Consider the following 18,686-nt stretch of genomic DNA (forward strand, 5'->3'; position numbering starts at 1 on the left):
CACCGCATACACACATCAGGCTCTGCATCGCATACACACATCGGGCTCTGCACCGCATACACACATCGGGCTCTGCACCGCATACACATCAGGCTCTGCACTGCATACACACATCAGGCTCTGCACCGCATACTCACATCAGGCTCTGCACCGCATCTAACATCAATGACAGCTTGAAGTCTTTTGTGGTAGTTGTGGGTGAGGCTCTTTATTTTCTCAGATGATAAAGCTGCCCATTCTTCTTGGCAAAAAGCCTCCAGGTATTGTAAATTCCTGGGCTTTCTTGCATGAACTGCACGCTTGAGTTCTCCCCAGAGTGGCTCAATGATATTGAGGTCAGGAGACTGAGATGGCCACTCCAGAACCTTCACTTTGTTCTGCTGTAGCTAATGACAGGTCGACTTGGCCTTGCGTTTTGGATTGTTGTCATGTTGGAACGTCCATTTATGTCCCATGCGCAGCTTCCGGGCTGATGAGTGTAAATTTGCCTCCAGTATTCTCTGATCAAGTGCTGCATTCATCTTTCCTTCAACTTTGACCAAGTTTCCTGTGCCTTTGTAGCTCACACATCCCCAGATCATCAGCGAGCCACCTCCATGCTGTACAGCAGGAATGGTGTTCCTTTCATCATAGGCCTTGTTGTTACTTTTCCAAATGTAACATTTATGGTTGTGGCCAAAAAGTTTGATTTTGGTCTCATCACTCCATATTACCTTGTTACAGAAGTTTGGAGGCTTATCTCTGCGATGTTTGGCATATTGTATGCAAGATACTTTGTGGCATTTGTGCAGTATTGGCTTTCTTCTGGCGACTCAACCATGCAGTCAATTTTTCTTCTAGTGCCTCCTTATCGTGCATCTTAAAACAGCCACACTGCTAGTTTTCAGTGAATCCTCTATTTCAGCTGATGTTATTTGTGGGTTTTTCTTTGCATCCCAAACAATTTTCCTGGCAGTTGTGGCTGAAAGTTTTGTTGGTCTACCTGATCGTGGTTGGTTTTTACAGAGACCCTGACTTTCCATTTGTTAATCACAGTTTGAACACTGTTGACTGTCATTATCAATTCCTTGCATATCTTTTTGTATCCCTTTCCTGTTTTGTACAGTTCAACTATCTTTACCCATAGATCTGTTGACAATTCTTTTGCTTTCCTCATGACTCACAATCCAGAAAAGTCAGTGACTGGATGTAAGATGCAAGAGTCTGTCTGGATCCCAGAAACTCAATCAGCTCTTAGGCTATGTGCGCACTAGAGATGTGAAGTTTCTCAAGAAACTTTCTCGAGAAACTTCTGGGAGTGAAAGATTTCCGGACCTCCGGAAAAAATCCGCGTCAAATCCGCATGCGGATTTGCCGCGGATTTGCCGCGGAATTGCCGCGATTTTCCCGCGGGTGGTTCCCTGCGGAGTTTTGCAGGCTGTACTGCAGAAATCCGCAGGGTACCCGCGGAAATAATGGACATGTTCATTTTCTCGAGAAAGTTTCTCGAGAAAATCCGCATGCGGAAATTTCTCGAGAAAAATCCGCACCAGTGCGCACAGCTTTTTTTTTTTGCCATAGAAATTGCTGGGAAATGTCTGCACAAAGATTGCAGACATTTCTCAAGAAATTTCCGCGGCAAATCCGCGGGCAAATCCGCGGGTAAAAAGCTCTAGTGCGCACATAGCCTTATGCACACACACTGATTACAATTAAATAGGTCACAGGTGGGGATGTTACCTTTATTAGCCATTCAGACCCATTTGTGTCAACGTTTGTGCATGTTATCAGGCCAAAATCACCATGGTATGTGAACTTTTGATCAGGGTCATTTGGATGTTTTTGGTTGTCATTAGGATTTAAAAAGAGAAAACACAGTAGATTGACAACAAATGGCTTCACCCGACCACTAACCATGAGTGGAAAAAAAAGATTTTGTGTTATCATTCATATTCTTTGAAAAAAGGCCAAGAAAGCAAAAAATCTGACGGGGTATATAAACTTTTGAGCACAACTGTATATTATATAGAGTCATTACACACAGAGGGATCTATTCCTATATATTATATAGAGTCATTACACACAGAGGGATCTATTCCTATACATTATATAGAGTCATTACACACAGAGGGATCTATTCCTATACATTATATAGAGTCATTACACACAGAGGGATCTATTCCTATACATTATATGGAGTCATTACACACAGAGGGATCTATTTCTATACATTATATAGAGTCATTACACACAGAGGGATCTATTCCTATACATTATATGGAGTCATTACACACAGAGGGATCTATTCCTATACATTATATAGAGTCATTACACACAGAGGGATCTATTTCTATACATTATATAGAGTCATTACACACAGAGGGATCTATTCCTATATATTATATAGAGTCATTACACACAGAGGGATCTATTTCTATCTAATATATAAAGCTGAATGTGTGTGTGTGTGTGTGTGTATGTATGTCCGGGATTGGCATCCACACCGTCGCAGCTACAGCCACAAAATTTTGCACACTCACACTTCTGGACCCCGAGAGCGTCATAGGCTATGTTTTGAGGGGAAATTTTAACCCCGCTCTTTACAGTTATTCACCAAAAAACCTGCCTCCATTAAAGCGAATGGAGCTGAGAGCCACAGTGCAGCCAGAACTTCAGAAGAATGCGCAGCTACGCCCTTATATGGAATGTTGGAGTGTCACAATGCAGCCAGGGAAAGAGACAGACACAGACAGGGAAAGAGGCAGACACAGTCAAAGAGACAGACAGACACAGGGAAACAGACAGACAGAGAAAGAGAGGGAAAGAGACAGACAGAGAAAGAGAGGGAAAGAGACAGACAGGGAAAGAGACAGACAGGGAGAGTGACAGAGATAGATAGACAGACAGGGAAAGAGATTGAGACAGACGGAGAAAGAGACAGAGACCGTCAGAGACAGACAGGGAAAGAGACAGACAGACAAAGATAGAGAGAGAGACAGAGAGATATATACAGAGGGGGAGACAGACAGAGAATGGGAGAGAAACAGAGAGACAGTTACTATACCGGGCGTTAATATATTCTATTTATACATTCTATCCCGGGAATGTTAATACATTCTATTTTGTTAACAGCAGTTATTAACCCGGGCGAAGCCGGGTAGTACAGCTAGTATATTATATAGAGTCATTACACACAGAGGGATCTATTTCAAGTGTTTCTTTCTGTTAATGTTGATGATTACGGCTTACAGCCAATGAAAATCCAAAAGTCATTATCTCAGAAAATGAAAATATTATATAAGACCAACTGAAAAAATGATTTTAAACTCAGAAATGTTGGCGCCTACTGAAAAGTCTGTACAGTAAACGTTTCAATACTTGGTCAGGGCTCCTTTTGCATCAATTACTGCACCAATGCGGCAATGTGGCATGGAGGCGATCAGCCTGTGGCACTGCTTAGGGTGTTATAGAAGCCCAGGTTGCTTTGATAGCAGCCTTCAGCTCGTCTGCATTGTTGGCTCTGATGTCTATTATAGATTCTCTATGGGGTTTAGGTCAGGCGAGTTTGCTGGCCAATCAAGCACAGTGATACTGTGGTTAATAAACATATCCTCAAGATAAAAATGCTAACTCCGTTGTTTTCCACCAGGTGGCGCTATAGGTGGTTTTATTGCGTAGCGCATGACTACTTTACTATACCTAGACACCACTTTTATGCCTATAGCTGCCACCGTTCTCAAGTTAATGGCGGTGGACAGAATATGGGTGGACACACTGTATAGGAATAGATCCTTGTATGTGTAATGACTGTATAATATATTCGTTTCCCTTTTTGTATTGAATTACTGAAATAAATTAAATTAACTTTTTGATGATATTCTAATTTATTGCTATGCACCTGTTGTTTTTCTTCTGAAACTGGGGATATTTGAGCAAAACGTTTTGCATCTCAAGTGATTAGTGCAGATAATATCAGGGAGTCTCTTCTCACTAACTATCTAGCTCTTATCTGCACCAAATCTACAAGATTGCACAGCTTTATTTCCTGTTATTTATGACCCACTTTAGCAACGGATTACATCACTAAAATGACAATTTTCAAGTTCTTAAATTGCTTTAGTTTAGTAGACAGCATGAAAATAAGCAAGTTTGCAACAGACTTGCTTTTTCTATCTGCTGTCATTATCCTGTAATGAGAGCTTTTATCTTTTATAGTACACAGCTGTTTTCCATGGAGCTGGGAATTTAGACCTTGGCAAAGAGTGAGAAGTACTTACCATGTTTTTCAGATCATAAGACACACTTTCCTCCAAAAAAATCGGAGGGAAAATGAGGGGTGCATCTTATAATCCAAATGTAGCTTACTGGGAGGTGGTGGAGAATGGTCACAGGAGGTAGGGGCAATGCTGTGGGCTGCAGGCGCTGTGCTGTGGGGGCTATGCTAATGCTTGCTGTGGGTGGTGAGGCAGGGGCCATTCTGAAAATGTCGGCGGTGCAGGCTTAAAATAATGGCGCCCGGAGTCGGCGCGTGCACAGACTTAGTTCTCGGCTCAAGATCTCATCTGCGCATACGCTGCCTCCGGGTCCATTGATCTTCCAACAGTAGACTTAAGGAAAATGGCGCCTGGAGTTGGTACTGGGAGGTGGTGGAGAATGGTCACAGGAGGTAGGGGCAATGCTGTGGGCTGCAGGCGCTGTGCTGTGGGGGCTATGCTGGTGCTCGCTGTGGGTGGTGAGGCAGGGGCCATTCTGAAAATGTCGGCGGTGCAGGCTTAAAATAATGGCGCCCGGAGTCGGCGCGTGCACAGACTTAGTTCTCGTCTCAAGATCTCATCTGCGCATACGCTGCCTCCGGGTCCATTGATCTCCCAACAGTAGACTTAAGGAAAATGGCGCCTGGAGTTGGTACATGCACAGATGAGATCTTGGGTTGTCATTGAGCCAATAGCTCAATCTGTGCATGCACCAACTCTGGGTGCCATTTATTTGAAGCCCGCACCGCCGACAGTTTCTGGAGGTTCCCTACCTCAGAGTGCCGCAGCGAGGATCTGGGATGGCGGTGCACCGCCTGCAGCATCAACCTGCTCCAATACCGCCCCTGCCTCCTGTGATCCCGATGAAGCACCATTGGATTATAAAACGGACCCCATTTTTTTCTCTGTAAATTTGGGGTGCTTCTTATAATCCGGTGCATCTTATAAAACAAAAATGACGGTAAATTCCAGGGGAGGGGTTAACTCTTAACATCCTAGTCAGCTCTCAGTGCCTCCCACCCCATTTCAGCTCTTGATGGGATGCTGTTATAAATATTTCTATGTGACCAGCCTGCAGCTTTCACAGCATTTCTGTTAATCTCATCTCTCTTGGCTGGCAGGCTTTGCGCTTGTTCACATGCCCTGTTGTCTCCGTGTGTAAACATAGTGATTGTAGTGTAGACTCCAGAGCAAACTACTGATTGCTACAGCAGAACTTGTGCTGAGCTTTATAGTTCTACTAATACTACAGCTCTGCTGCTCACCAGAACTGTCACTCAAGGATGAAAGCCCACCCTGCTACAAGGAAGTAAGGAGACTGCATTGCTCTGAGCTGCTCAAGATGCCATATTAGAATACCCCTTTTTAAAGGGAAGTAATCAGAAATGAGAAAACCAATCCATACCCAATAGAATTTGATACAAATTTCCTCTGAATATTTTTACGTTTTAGCAAATCTGAAATTTTTAGGATCCGATTCACACAAAACCATCAAAATGGACCTCCACCAATACTAGGAATTAAAGAGCCACATTAGTGCTTTAGTGCCCCATCCAGATATGCAGGGGCCTGCAGCTGGCCTCATTCACTTGAATGGAACTGCATTGTAGTTAGTGGTTGAAAATACTACTATGCAGAGGAAAAACTCTGTAGGGGACGAACCGTCAACCAACACAAATGTTTATGCCAGCAGACTAGTCTTGGATGGAGTACGAGCGCAGACAAGAGGAACAGTCAGGAAAGTTATTGTTTATTCTTAAACCACTCTGAGTCCATTGAGTATAAGTTATAAAGCAGGGGCCAGACCCGTACATCAAGGATTGTTTGTACAATAAGGATATATTAAAGGGGTTGTCCATTTCTAGGAAAACCCCTTTTAAATCATTATTTTTACCTTTGTAAAAAAAAAAACAAAAAAACGAAAAAAAACCCACGTATACTCACCTCTGCCTCTCCCGGGGATCACGTGACATTATGTAATGCGATCTCTGCAGCCAAGTTGCTTCGCTCTCCCCACCTTCAGATGCATCACATACATCTGGAAGAATTGAGAGAGTAGCAGTGCTCACTTTCTTCGCATATATGTGATTTGTTTCAAGTCAAAGAGTGAATTGGTTGCTGATTAGCTGCATGGATTGTGTGACATAATGTCATATGATCCCCAGGAGAAGCACTGCCGACACCACTGGACTTGTATCAGCACAGAGGGGAATATTAGAGTTATTATTTTCCTCACGAGAAACATAAGGATTCAGAAGAGGTTGTCTGAATAACGGACAACCCCTTTAATTGCTATTTTCCCAGATGATGTTCAGTTGAGTGGATGTTGACACAGGATGAGTGCCAAACTAGGTATAGGGAAGTACTAGAACAGCGAGAGGAAAAGGATGGGAAACTCTGTTTAGGGAGGGGAGGGATGGTGACTCCTGATCAAACCTTCCACTGGCCGCTGGCTCCCCTTAGCACCCTAAATAGTTTACACACCTATGCGTCAAGCCGGATACCTGGCTCTGGCTGACCCTAAACTAGGCTCTAGGTAAGAAACGGATGGGATGAGCGCTTAGTCAAGCCCACTAAAGTTCTAAAGAGCACACAGGAAATACACACAGGGAAAGTATACAAACAACTTATTTCAAGGATGACTCAGGGAGAGGTACAGCAACAAACAACAATGTGTCTTTAGATGAATACAAGCTGACTGCTTGCATCCAAGGTCTGAATAGGAATTTAACTCTATCACCAGCAAACACCAAGGGGAAATGTGGGTATTTAAGGACACAAGGGAAGGTGATGATGATGATTAATGGCTGAAAGGTGAGGATATCCGCAGGGTCCCAAAAAAAAAGGGATTAAACCCAAGCAGAGAAGATACATAGGATACCATTTACACTACAGCAAGAAGAATAGAATGTCAGGGACCAGTTTGTGCAGCCAAACGCTGTGACTTTCTACAGCCGGACACCACAGGACTGTCTGTCAACCATGACACACCAGTAACAGTGGTAGATTAGGTGTGTAGTGTTATGCAAAAATGGGATTCATGCAGTCAGAGACAGTAATACAGACACTTTGTTCAAGCAGGGCGACTGATGTTCTTTAGGCTACATTTATATATCAACGAGAGACACAGACTGATTTTTTTTCTCAGGTGTCAGCCTACTTGCATCAATTTTTTTCACTGAAGCAGATAGACTTTCTGAACTCTTTTTTATCTATTGACTCTTAATGCAAGCACTAAAGGCCGCTTTACACGCAGCGAGATCGCTAGCATGCGTACCCGCCCCCATCGGTTGTGCGTCATGGGCAAATCGCTGCCCGTGGCGCACAACATTGCATGGACCCGTCACATGTACTTACCTGCCTAGCGACGTCGCGGTGACCGGCGAACCACTATATTTCTAAGGGGGCGGTTCATTCGGCGTCACAGCGACGTCACCAATCAAAGCAGAAGGGCGAGATGAGCGGCTGGAACATCCCACCCACCTCCTTCCTTCCTCATTGCAGGCGGATGCAGGTAAGGTGAGGTTCCTCGTTCCAGCGGTGTCACACATAGCGATGTGTGCTGCCGCAGGAACGACGAACAACATAGTACCTTCAGTAGCAACGATAATTGGGAATAGGGGGGCATGTAAGCAATCACCGATTTAAAACGATTTTGCGACCTTTTCCGATCGCACGAAGGTGTCACACGCAACGACATCGCTAACGATGCCAGATGTGCGTCACGAATTCCGTGACCCCAGCAACATCGCTTTAGCGATGTTGATGCGTGTAAAGCCACCTTAAGTCATACAGACTGGAGAGACAGACAAATTATTACACTAATGTATTGTCACGGCCAGGGATAGAAGCTATACCGTCCGTATGGTACAACACAAAGGGAAGGGTAAAGAAATGCTCTATCACTAGGGAATGGGGGAAGTGGTGAACCCTGACAACACCTTGCAGCTCACCCTCACTATCCTCACCGACCCTATGCCTCACTCCCGTGAATGAATACCTCACTCTAAGCAAACCCTGATCTGAGCCCTCAATAACGATGGTGGGTATGAGCGCTTGTCAACACTACTAACGCTAAGGGGGACAAAAGGAAACAATACAGGGGAAACACAGATGCTACCATCTGAGCCCAGGTAGATAGCAAAAGTCAAATACTTATCTTAGGAGCAGCAACCAGAAAAGTCTCTGGAACAACAAGAAGAGATGTCCACTACAAACCACAGCCAGGAACAACTATAAACCACACCCAAACCACCGCAGGGTGAGGTTTATAAAGGAAGTCAGAGGCTGGCAACAGAAAGGAAAAATGGACAGTTTGTCAGGGTTATAGAGTCTGCAGCTGCAGAAACAGGGAACTATCAGATAACATGTGCTGCCAATCTCTGAGATTTTCTAATACTTGCTGCCACTGGATTGTCAGATGGCTGTGACACCTCCATGACATGTATTTATGGATCAATGAAACTCTATGGCTCAGAGGGTTGTAAGGGAAAGACAGGTAGTCCTCAATAAACATTCTGTTTGTTCATACAAAAGGATATTTTTATTGAGTCCTATTACAAAGTTGTTTCCTTTCTCATCTAAAGGGTACTTTACATGCTGCGACATCGCCAGCGATCTCGTTAGCGATATGAAATTCTAGATCGCAAGTGCGATCTTTCGAGATCGCACATGCGTAAAATGACCTATGTGCGCTCTCGAAAGATCGCACTTGCGATCTAGAATTTCACATCGCTAACGAGATCGCTAGCGATGTCGCAGCATGTAAAGTACCCTTTAGATACAGTTGTGGCAATAGTGAATCAATGGCAACTGTTGAGAGATCTTCACGAATATCACTAATATCTTGAAAATTCTACGTTTAATTTAAGGCAAGCAAACATTTTATGGTCTCTAATAGTACAGGTGATTATACAACATCCTCTTACAGATATATCAGCGATGCTATTTTACCGGAGTGACATAACATCCTCTTAAAAATGAGCAAGAGATGCCATGTTATCGGGAGTGATATCTACCACATGTTTGCTTTATAAAAAGAGAGATCGCTTGCAGAGTTCTTAAATCATCGTTCAAAAGTCGCCAAGAACGTGAACGCTCGGCACCAGGTAAGCAAGATAATATATAGGACATATTTACTGGGCAATGCCTTACATACCATGCACTAGTTTTATATCAGTATTGGTATTCTTGTTTTATCTTATTAAATGGGTAAAATTGTAAACTGCTTGAAAAAAAAGAGAAACTGTGCAGTTTACCCGTTCTCAAGAATGGCGTTTTTAAACTCAGTATTGTACAGCTCATTGCCTCAGTTATCAGCCACTTCTGCAGAATTGGCTGGTTTCCTAAGCAAGGAACATGTGACATAGCTTTCAATGTGCCTCTTAGAAGCTGGCCAGATCAATAGATGCCTCAGTTCCCCTGCTGTCCTCTGATGGTGAAGAGTTAAAGCTCAGCCATGCCACTGGCCTGAGCTGTCAGTCATTACGAGTGCACATACCCCAAGCAAGCCAGAATCCAAAAGGCAGGAGTACTATGTGTGGCACCCCAGAGGCTTCAGGCGCCACAGGGTATTGCACCTCTTTTAAGGGACAATATCCATCCCGGGTTAGGAGAAGGTTAACTGCCGGTGCCTTCACAAAACACACACATAAAACAATAAAGTGTTTTCCTACAGGGGGCTGGACTAGGGCAGACAGGGTGGTTAGCCATCACGAAGCATGGGACTTTCCGGGTCGCTAGGACAACCACTGTGGGGCGGCACCACTGGGGGTAAGAAGTAGGCGCAACCATCTCACTAGAGCAGCTTTTGACAACATTTAGCACAGACAATGGGAGTTGAGCGTTCCTCTTACTTCGTGGGCCTGTGGCTTGGAGCTGGAGGCTCGGCCCAGGTTCCAGAGAGCAACCAGGGGACACTACACTAGAAAGACTTTCACGGGCACCGGCGGTGACCGCCGACTATCCGAGATCGGCTGTAGCCCATCGTGGCAGAGACCGGTACTCTGGGGCAGCACCGAAACTACCAGTGAATAAAAGACCTGGAACTGCAGCCCCTGTCTCTGCCTCTCATTTGCCCCCGCCCAGCGCTGCTGCGCCAACGGGGACTACCACCACCCTCGTCCCTTCCTCCATCATCCTCGGCGGGGAACCTTGCTCCGCCTGTGGGGAGCAACAGTATCCCGGCTGCGACATTCACCATCAGCCCTGGAGACCAGCACTCGCAACAGCGGCCCAATACCTGCCCGCATACCACAGGTGGCGTCACGATCATAAAGAGACTTTCCTCAGCGTCAACCCCCATCCTCCACCACCTCCATCCTTCCTACCACCCTCCACCCTTCTTTCTGTACGCTTTGGGGTCATGAAAACGGGCCAGGCCACCCCGTGATGACGCAGAGGATCTGCATCCCAGATCCGCCGACGGGACGGGTTAACCCCCTCAACCCCAGGGTGCTACATATGTGCTCCTGAGCATGAAGTATAGACTTGTACTCAAGAACGTTTCATTGCTCAGTAGCAAATTTGGTTTGCAGATCTTTGGAATCTATCTACCTTTAGGGTAGGCTACCAAAAAGGGGAGCACTAATACATGACTGCCTCTTCATAGAAGTGAATGAATATTAGGGAACATCATAAATAGTCCAAGTAAAAAGAATAACATACCGTATTTTTAGTTTTATAAGACGCACCCTAAATTTAGAGGAGAAAAAAAAAATGAAAAAAAAAATATGGGGTCCGTCTTATTATAATCCAGTGATGTCTTACCGGAGGGGGTGGCAGCGGTGGTGGAGCAGGGTTGGAGGAGGAAGGGGCAATGCTGACATAGGGCAATGCTGCTGTCGGTGCAGCGGGTGTCCCAGATACTTGCTGAGGACGGCAGCACTGAGAGACTCTGCTGCGCTATGGGCTCTGCAGGCGGTGAGGCAGGGGCCGCCATCCTGAATATTGGCAGTGTGGGCTTCAAAGAAATGGCGCTCTGAGTCGGCGCGTGTGCAGATTGCGTTATCGGCTCAATCAGAAGCCTAGATCTCATCTGCGCACGCACCACCTCCGGGCACTATTTTCCTTAAGTCTGCTGCTGGGAGATCAATTGAACGGAGGCAGTCAGTGTGCAGATGAGATCTTGAGTCGAGAGCTCAATCTGCACAGGTGGTGTCTCTGGTCGTCATTATTTGAAGCCCGCACCACTGGCATTCAGGATGGTGGCCCCTGCCTCACTGCCCGCAGCACAGCAGAGCCCACAGCACAGCACAGCAGAGACCCCAGTGCAGCAGAGCCCACAGCACTCTGCCCACAGTACAGCCCAGCCTACAGAACAGGCCACAGCATCGCCCATCACCCCTGCCTTCTGTGACCCCTCTTCAGCACCTCCCCAGTCAGCTATATTTGGCTTATAAATTACACCCCTCATTTTCCTCCCAAATTTTTGGGAGCAAAAGTGTGTCTTATAATCTGAAAAATACAGTAATACATTTAATTTGGTCAAATTATACTTCACCACTGGTCACCATTAGAGATGGGTGAGCACAAAAATGCTTGGGTGTTCATTACTCAAGCCGAGCAGGTCAGAAGCTCTGAAAGGGCTCAACTCAAGTAATGAGTATAATGGTAGTCCATGATTGGGTAGTTCACCTCTCCGACTCCATACATTTTTTTTTTGGACACACTACATCCAAAAAAATTGTTTTAACCCCCAGTAAGAGCCATTCAGAGACTGTAAATGGCTCTTCCTGGGGTGCCTGCTCACATCATGCAGTGAAGAAAGCCTGTGCTTTGTGTTCGTTGTGTTATGGATGAAACATCCGAGCACCCGTGATTCTCGAACTAGCGCAGCGAGTACTTGAGCACCCCGATGCTCGATGGAGTATTGAGCATTGTTGAGCACGCTTCCACATCATTACTCACCATCTTGGTGTGGGTTTAAGGCCGCTTTACACGTGGCGATTTATCGTGCAATCGCATGTGCGATCGCACCCCCCCATCGTTTGTGCGTTATGGGCAATTTGTTGCCCGTGTCGCACAAAGTCGGTAACCCCGTCACACGTACTTACCTTCCAAACGACCTTGCTGTGGGCGGCGAACCTCCTCTTCCTGAAGGGGGAGGGATGTTCGGCGTCACAGCGACTTCACAAAGCGGCCGCCCAATAGAAGCGAAGGGGCGGAGATGAGCGGGACGTAACATTCAGCCCACCTCCTTCCTTCCGCATTGCCGGCGGGACGCAGGTAAGCTGCAGTTCATCATTCCCGGGGTGTCACACGGAGCGATGTGTGCTGCCTCGGGAACAATGAACAACCGGCGCGCAGAAGGACGTTCGATTTTTTGAAAATGACCGACGTGTCAACGAGCAACGATAAGGTGAGTATTTTTGCCCGTTCACAGTCGCTCGTAGCTGTCACACAATGCCGGATGTACGTCACTAACGACGTGACCCCGACGACATATCATTTGATATATCGTAACGTGTGATGGGGCCTTTACAATGTTTGCTCCTCCCACACCAGTAAATGCAGCCAACCATGCCACTTACAAGTGTGACGCCCTAGACCCCAGGGGTCACAGAATAACACCACATACACACACACCCCCTCCCCTGGTTGGGAACACCCGTCAAACAAAACCCTTGTTGCCTCCTCCAGGGTCTGATGTCCACACCAGGTGGGGCGTAGCCAGGCGGTTGGCCCCACCCACCGAGGAGTTCACAGGCCTGGAGGCGGGAAAAGTAGTCAGTTTGTAGTTGGAGTTGAGTTGAAGTGGAAGTGGAGAGACTGTGTGTGTCTGGGTCAGAGCCCAGGCACAGTCAGCAAGATCGGCAGATGTTGGTGGCCGTCTGCAGGAGTTAGTGGACGTCTGCGGAACCGTAGGACCGGGGTCGGGCGGTGGCCCGCCGGTACTGAACCGGGGAGTGGATTGAAGCTAAGCACCAAGGCAGGGTACTCAGACCCCGACTAGGCTCGGAAGCCACCGTAACGGTCAAATTCTCTGATTGCGGTCTGGACCTCAGGGGTTCATTCCCACCCAAGTCCCGTCAAAAGGCAACAGCCCAACCCGTCTGGATAAAAGCCACCGCCAACGGCCAGAGATCCAAGGGCCAGCGCCTGCAGGCAAAATGGGCTCTCCCGACACGTACAAGCCGGGGAGCGTACCACCCGTGGGAATCCATAGGGGTCAAACACTTACACACAGGTGCAGGGAAAGACAGCCGCCATCAACCCGTCCCTGGAAAGGTGAAGAAACCGCAGCCGACTGCGGGCCCCGTCCACCCAGCCATTTGGTTTACCAGAGACTCCATCATTGACTACCTGAGTGAGTACACCAGTGCCATCCGGCACAGCGCTGCACTGCTGCCCCGCATCCGCGCTGCCTCCCCGCATCGGCACCTGCACCTAGCCCCTACCCACCAACATACATACATCCGACCCCCCCCCCCAACCGGGGCCCCAGGACCAACCGCCCCTACCCACGGAGGGGCCAACACCTCAGCTGCTCCCCGCCATCGCTCCCGGGAACCCCCGTCACCAGCAGCGGTGGTGCCCACCATCACCACAACCCCGTGGGTGACGTCACAACCGACATCCCACCACCAAACCTACCCCCCTTTTCACTCATGGGCAAGGAGGCGCTGCTCGAGCCCCCGGGTCCGGCCCCGTGCTCGAGCTACCGAGGAGAACCACCGGACCCGAGCGCCAGAGATTCCCCAGGTGAGCGGTGTTCCCAAAGGAAAACCCCTCTCCGCCCGTGACACAAGCAGCTCGGCAAAAACTAAAAATTGTGAATTGTATAAACTGATCTCGTAAATGTTGAATGATGTTGAAAAGTTAGATGACAACTTTTTATTCTGTTTTTCAGGTTCTCATAGAGGCCAAGAATTCTCTAGATGGTCACGGAGATGATGGATGATAGTTATAAAAGTTATGACCATGTCTCAAACTTTACAGTGGCCCCCAGAATCTCTTCACCAAATTATGTTGACCGGGTTTCAGTCACTGATTGGGTCGCCATATTCCAGTATCTTCTTGTTTTAATACTTGGTGTTCCTGGGAACACTTTGGTGGTGTGGATCACAGCCTTCGAAATGAAGCGCACGGTGAACACCATCTGGTTCCTAAATTTGGCACTGGCCGATCTCCTGTGCTGTCTCGCCGCGCCATTTGTCATCATGTCTATTATTCTGAAATATTGGCCACTGGGCCTCTTCGCCTGCAAGTTTATAGCTACCTTTGTTTTAATTACCATGTATTCCAGCGTCTTCCTCTTGACTATGATCAGTATTGATCGCTGGGCTTTGGGCATGAGACCTGTATGGTGTCAGAACAACAGAACTTTGGGCAAGGCCTACTTGGCATGTGCCATTATGTGGATCCTGGCCATCATCCAGAGCAGCCCATCCTTCTTCTTTCGTACCATCATTTCAATCAATGGGACAGACTATTGTGCATATGACTATAGCATTTCGGGACAGAATGAAAAAAATATAGAAATCTTTATTGCCGTTTTCCGTGTACTGATGGGCTTCATCATTCCCTTTATTGTCATTGTCATCTGCTACGGCATATTAATGAATAGGGTGAAAGAGCGATTTACACGAAACACCAAAGCAAAGAAAACAATCCTCGTAGTCATCGTTGGCTTCTTCGTATGTTGGCTTCCATACCATGTGGCGGGATTGATTCTTGTTTTACATCCAAGTACCTCCGATTTATACAAATCCACAGAAAAGGTTGATAACATAATAATTGCCATCGCTTTCATGAACAGCTGTGTTAACCCCATCATTTATGTATTAATGGGACAGGACTTCAAAAGCAAGTTCAGAAAATCGATGAGGTTTATCCTGAAAAACGTCTTGGCGGAAGACACGAGTCAGTCACTTGACTCCAAGAAGAGAAAGTCAATATCAGAAACCAGGTGTACAGAAGCTTCTGTAATGTTATAGGTAGAGATGAGCGAACCCGAGTGTTTGTACCAACCACAGACTTTACACAAAAAAAACAGAGTTTGGGTGCTTTTTTATTGTTTTTCTTCTTATGCCGTTTATCAATTGGATTTTTTTTTTATTTGGGTAGATCAGACTTTTAGAAATACAGCCAAACAAAATATGTATATTTTTTTTATTTTTCTTAATAGCTTTATTTTTAATTGGACAAAAGGGGGGTGATTTGAACGTTTGAGCGTTTTATGTTCCGAATTTTAATTAAATTCTTTCTTCAATTTTAAGTGTATTAAATAGTATTTAATAGTCCCCCCTAGGAGTCTTGAAACTGAGATCGTCCAATCACCCGTGCTATACACAGCAGTGCATCAGCACTATTATGTATAGCTAAAATCACAATTTCCTATGAACGGTAGCTAAACGCTGGCTTTCATAGGAGAATTGTTTTGACAAGTATGTGGGTTTTCATGGCAACCCATTCACACCCCATAATCAGATCCCAGGAGTGCCGATGGGTGTATAGAATTATGCGTTCCCCCACACTGGAGTGTGTTAAATGCCGCTGTCAGAGATTGATTTAACATGTTAACAGCCTATTCACCGGCAGCTGATAGCTGCACATGATGGCTGAATAATTCAGCCATCATCTGCTAGGAAAGGTGCGGCCTCGGTCATCAGCCAGGAAAGGTGCGGGCTCGGCGTGCAAGCCCTTATCGAAGTCAGAGACACAACATATGATGTAACTGTATATATTTTGTTCTAAAGAGGTTTCACATATTACACAAGTTGCTGTTCTTTTTTTTAATTCTTCCAGCTATCTCCTACAACCAGTATGCAGGGACATCACCATACACATTAGAAGGTTCGCCAGTGGCGCCAATATCTGTGAGTTCGGTCAACATGAAACCTATGAACATATAGGGGTACTTTGCACACTACGACATCGCAAGCCGATGCTGCGATGCCGAGCACGATAGTCCCTGCCCCCGTCGCAGCTGCGATATCTTGTGATAGCTGCTGTAGCGAAAAATATTGCTATGGCAGCTTCACATGCACTTACCTGTCCTGCGACGTCGCTCTGGCCGGCGAACCGCCTCCTTCCTAAGGGGGCGGGTTGTGCGGCCTCACAGCGACGTCACACGGCAGGCGGCCAATAGAAGCAGGGGGGGCGGAGATGAGCGGGACGTAAACATCCCGCCCACCTCCTTCCTTCCTCATTGCAGCCGGGACACAGCTAAGGCGATGTTCCTCACTCCTGCAGCTTCACACACAGCGATGTGTGCTGCCGCAGGAACGAGGAACAACATCGTAACATCGGTCCTTCCGAAATTATGGAAATGACCGACGCTACACCGATCATACGATTTCGACGCTTTTGCGCTCGTTAATCGTAGTAAAAAGGATTCACATACTCTGATGTTGACAGCGACGCCGGATGTGCGTCACTTTCGATTTGACCCCACCGACATCGCACCTGCGATGTCGTAGTGTGCAAAGTACCCCTTATAGTGCAACAATCACAAGGATTTTCTTATATAACTTAAAGCCAGTGCAATACTGGCGCTATCAGGCTGATTCTACACATACCTGTAGTTGTCAGGTAGGATGCATAGGTTTTGAAACACAAGCAAGTAAAGTGTGTAAAATGAGCAGCTTTTTTGAGTGACAACAGCTGCTGATCAGCTGATAGCTGGGGTGGGTATTCATAGTGATTCCCACCCCCCTGCCTGTCCATCCTCCCCCTTTTATTTATGCTAATTCTATTATAGAAGGGTTTTACTAAGTGACTAGAAGGACCTGTGCTGATGTCATACCCATGTGACCAGAAGGGGCAGGGCCTCAGCCAACAGAAAAAGAATGTTGCTTCCAGGTATCAGCTATGTTGGCTGAGGCCCAGCCATCAGCACAGGTCCTTCTAGTCACTTAGTAAAACGATTCTATAATAGAATTAGCATAAATAACAGGGGGGGATGGACAGGCAAGGGGCAGGAATCACTATGAATACCCACCCCAGCTATCAGCAAGCAAGTAAAGTGTGCAAAATGAGCAGCTTTTTTGAGTGACAACAGCTGCTGATCAGCTGATAGCTGGGGTGGGTATTCATAGTGATTCCCACCCCCCTGCCTGTCCATCCTCCCCCTTTTATTTATGCTAATTCTATTATAGAAGGGTTTTACTAAGTGACTAGAAGGACCTGTGCTGATGTCATACCCATGTGACCAGAAGGGGCAGGGCCTCAGCCAACAGAAAAAGAATGTTGGCTCCAGGTATCAGCTATGTTGGCTGAGGCCCAGCCATCAGCACAGGTCCTTCTAGTCACTTAGTAAAACGATTCTATAATAGAATTAGCATAAATAACAGGGGGGGATGGACAGGCAAGGGGCGGGAATCACTATGAATACCCACCCCAGCTATCAGCAAGCAAGTAAAGTGTGCAAAATGAGCAGCTTTTTGAGTGACAGTGACAGACATTCATAGTGATTCCCCTGCCTGTCCGTCCTCCCCGTTATTTATGCTAATTCTATTACAGAATCGTTTTACTAAGTGACTAGAAGGACCTGTGCTGATGGCTGGGCCTCAGACAACATAGCTGATACCTGGAAGCAACATTCTTTTTCTGTTGGCTGAGTTGGTTGTCCCTTCTGGTCACATGGGAATGACATCAGCACAGGTCCTTCTAGTCACTTAGTAAAGCTCTATTATAATGGAATTAGCATAAATAACAGATAGGGGGAGGATGGACAGGCAGGGGGGCGGGAATCACTATGAATACACACCCCAGCTATCAGCTGATCGGCAGCTGCTGCCAATCAAAAAGCTGCTCATTTTACAAACTTTACTTGCTTGTGTTTCAAAACCTATACATCCGAACTGACCATTACAGGTATGTATACAATTAGCCTGATAGTGCCAGTATAGCACTGGCTTTAGGTTATATAGGAAAATCCTGGTGATTGGTGCGCTTAAAGACAACATCAACATACTATGGATATGCAGCAGATTTACTGGACAGATGCGTGCTACAGTCAGTGTCAATATGGATGTGATTTTAAAAATCTTATGCACATGCTGTGAATATATTTTGTGCATTATCCCAAGAATCACAAGGGGAAATTGATGTGAGCGGCCGTATCCTATGTGTGCTTGATTATTTCAATTGTGAGAAAAATCTAAAAGCACTTAGCAGCGGTTCATTTACCAGAAATCCAATAAATCAAGCCTTTGATATATGCATCTATGAAAGATCGTTTGTGTAATAAATAGAAAGGTATGTTGAATTGAATAAAGGAAAAAAATTACAATGACATATAAATGTAACATGAGTGTTTTCTAGCGTTTGTATGGCGCGTAGAGAGGAGGAGACGGTGTTATTGATATTAATGCAACACACAAGTGAAGTGATTGGCTGTTATCTGCAATGCAATGTTATTTATTTCTAATAAACATTGAACTTATTAAATAGTCACTGTCAATTCAATAAACCCTAAACCCGTCCATTTAGTAGCCATTGTGCTAAATA

At 46.2% G+C, this 18,686-nt stretch overlaps 1 protein-coding gene across 1 annotated transcript; it reads left to right on the forward strand.

The window, feature by feature from the left end:
• Window positions 1-9,307: 9,307 nt before the first annotated feature.
• LOC142250432 (C5a anaphylatoxin chemotactic receptor 1-like) lies at window positions 9,308-16,698 on the forward strand. The gene is made up of 2 exons (XM_075322603.1): window positions 9,308-9,340; window positions 14,083-16,698. The coding sequence occupies exon 2, from the start codon at window positions 14,111-14,113 to the stop codon at window positions 15,167-15,169; it is 1,059 nt and encodes a 352-aa protein (XP_075178718.1). The 5' UTR covers window positions 9,308-9,340; window positions 14,083-14,110; the 3' UTR covers window positions 15,170-16,698.
• The last annotated feature ends 1,988 nt before the right edge of the window (window positions 16,699-18,686 follow it).

The sequence above is a fragment of the Anomaloglossus baeobatrachus genome, chromosome 9 (assembly GCF_048569485.1).
Source record: "Anomaloglossus baeobatrachus isolate aAnoBae1 chromosome 9, aAnoBae1.hap1, whole genome shotgun sequence".
NCBI classification, from domain to species: domain Eukaryota; kingdom Metazoa; phylum Chordata; class Amphibia; order Anura; family Aromobatidae; genus Anomaloglossus; species Anomaloglossus baeobatrachus.

Excerpts from the sequence above, each read along its gene's own strand:
- LOC142250432 (XM_075322603.1), top strand. The coding sequence starts at position 14,111 with ATGGTCACGGAGATGATGGATGATAGTTATAAAAGTTATGACCATGTC.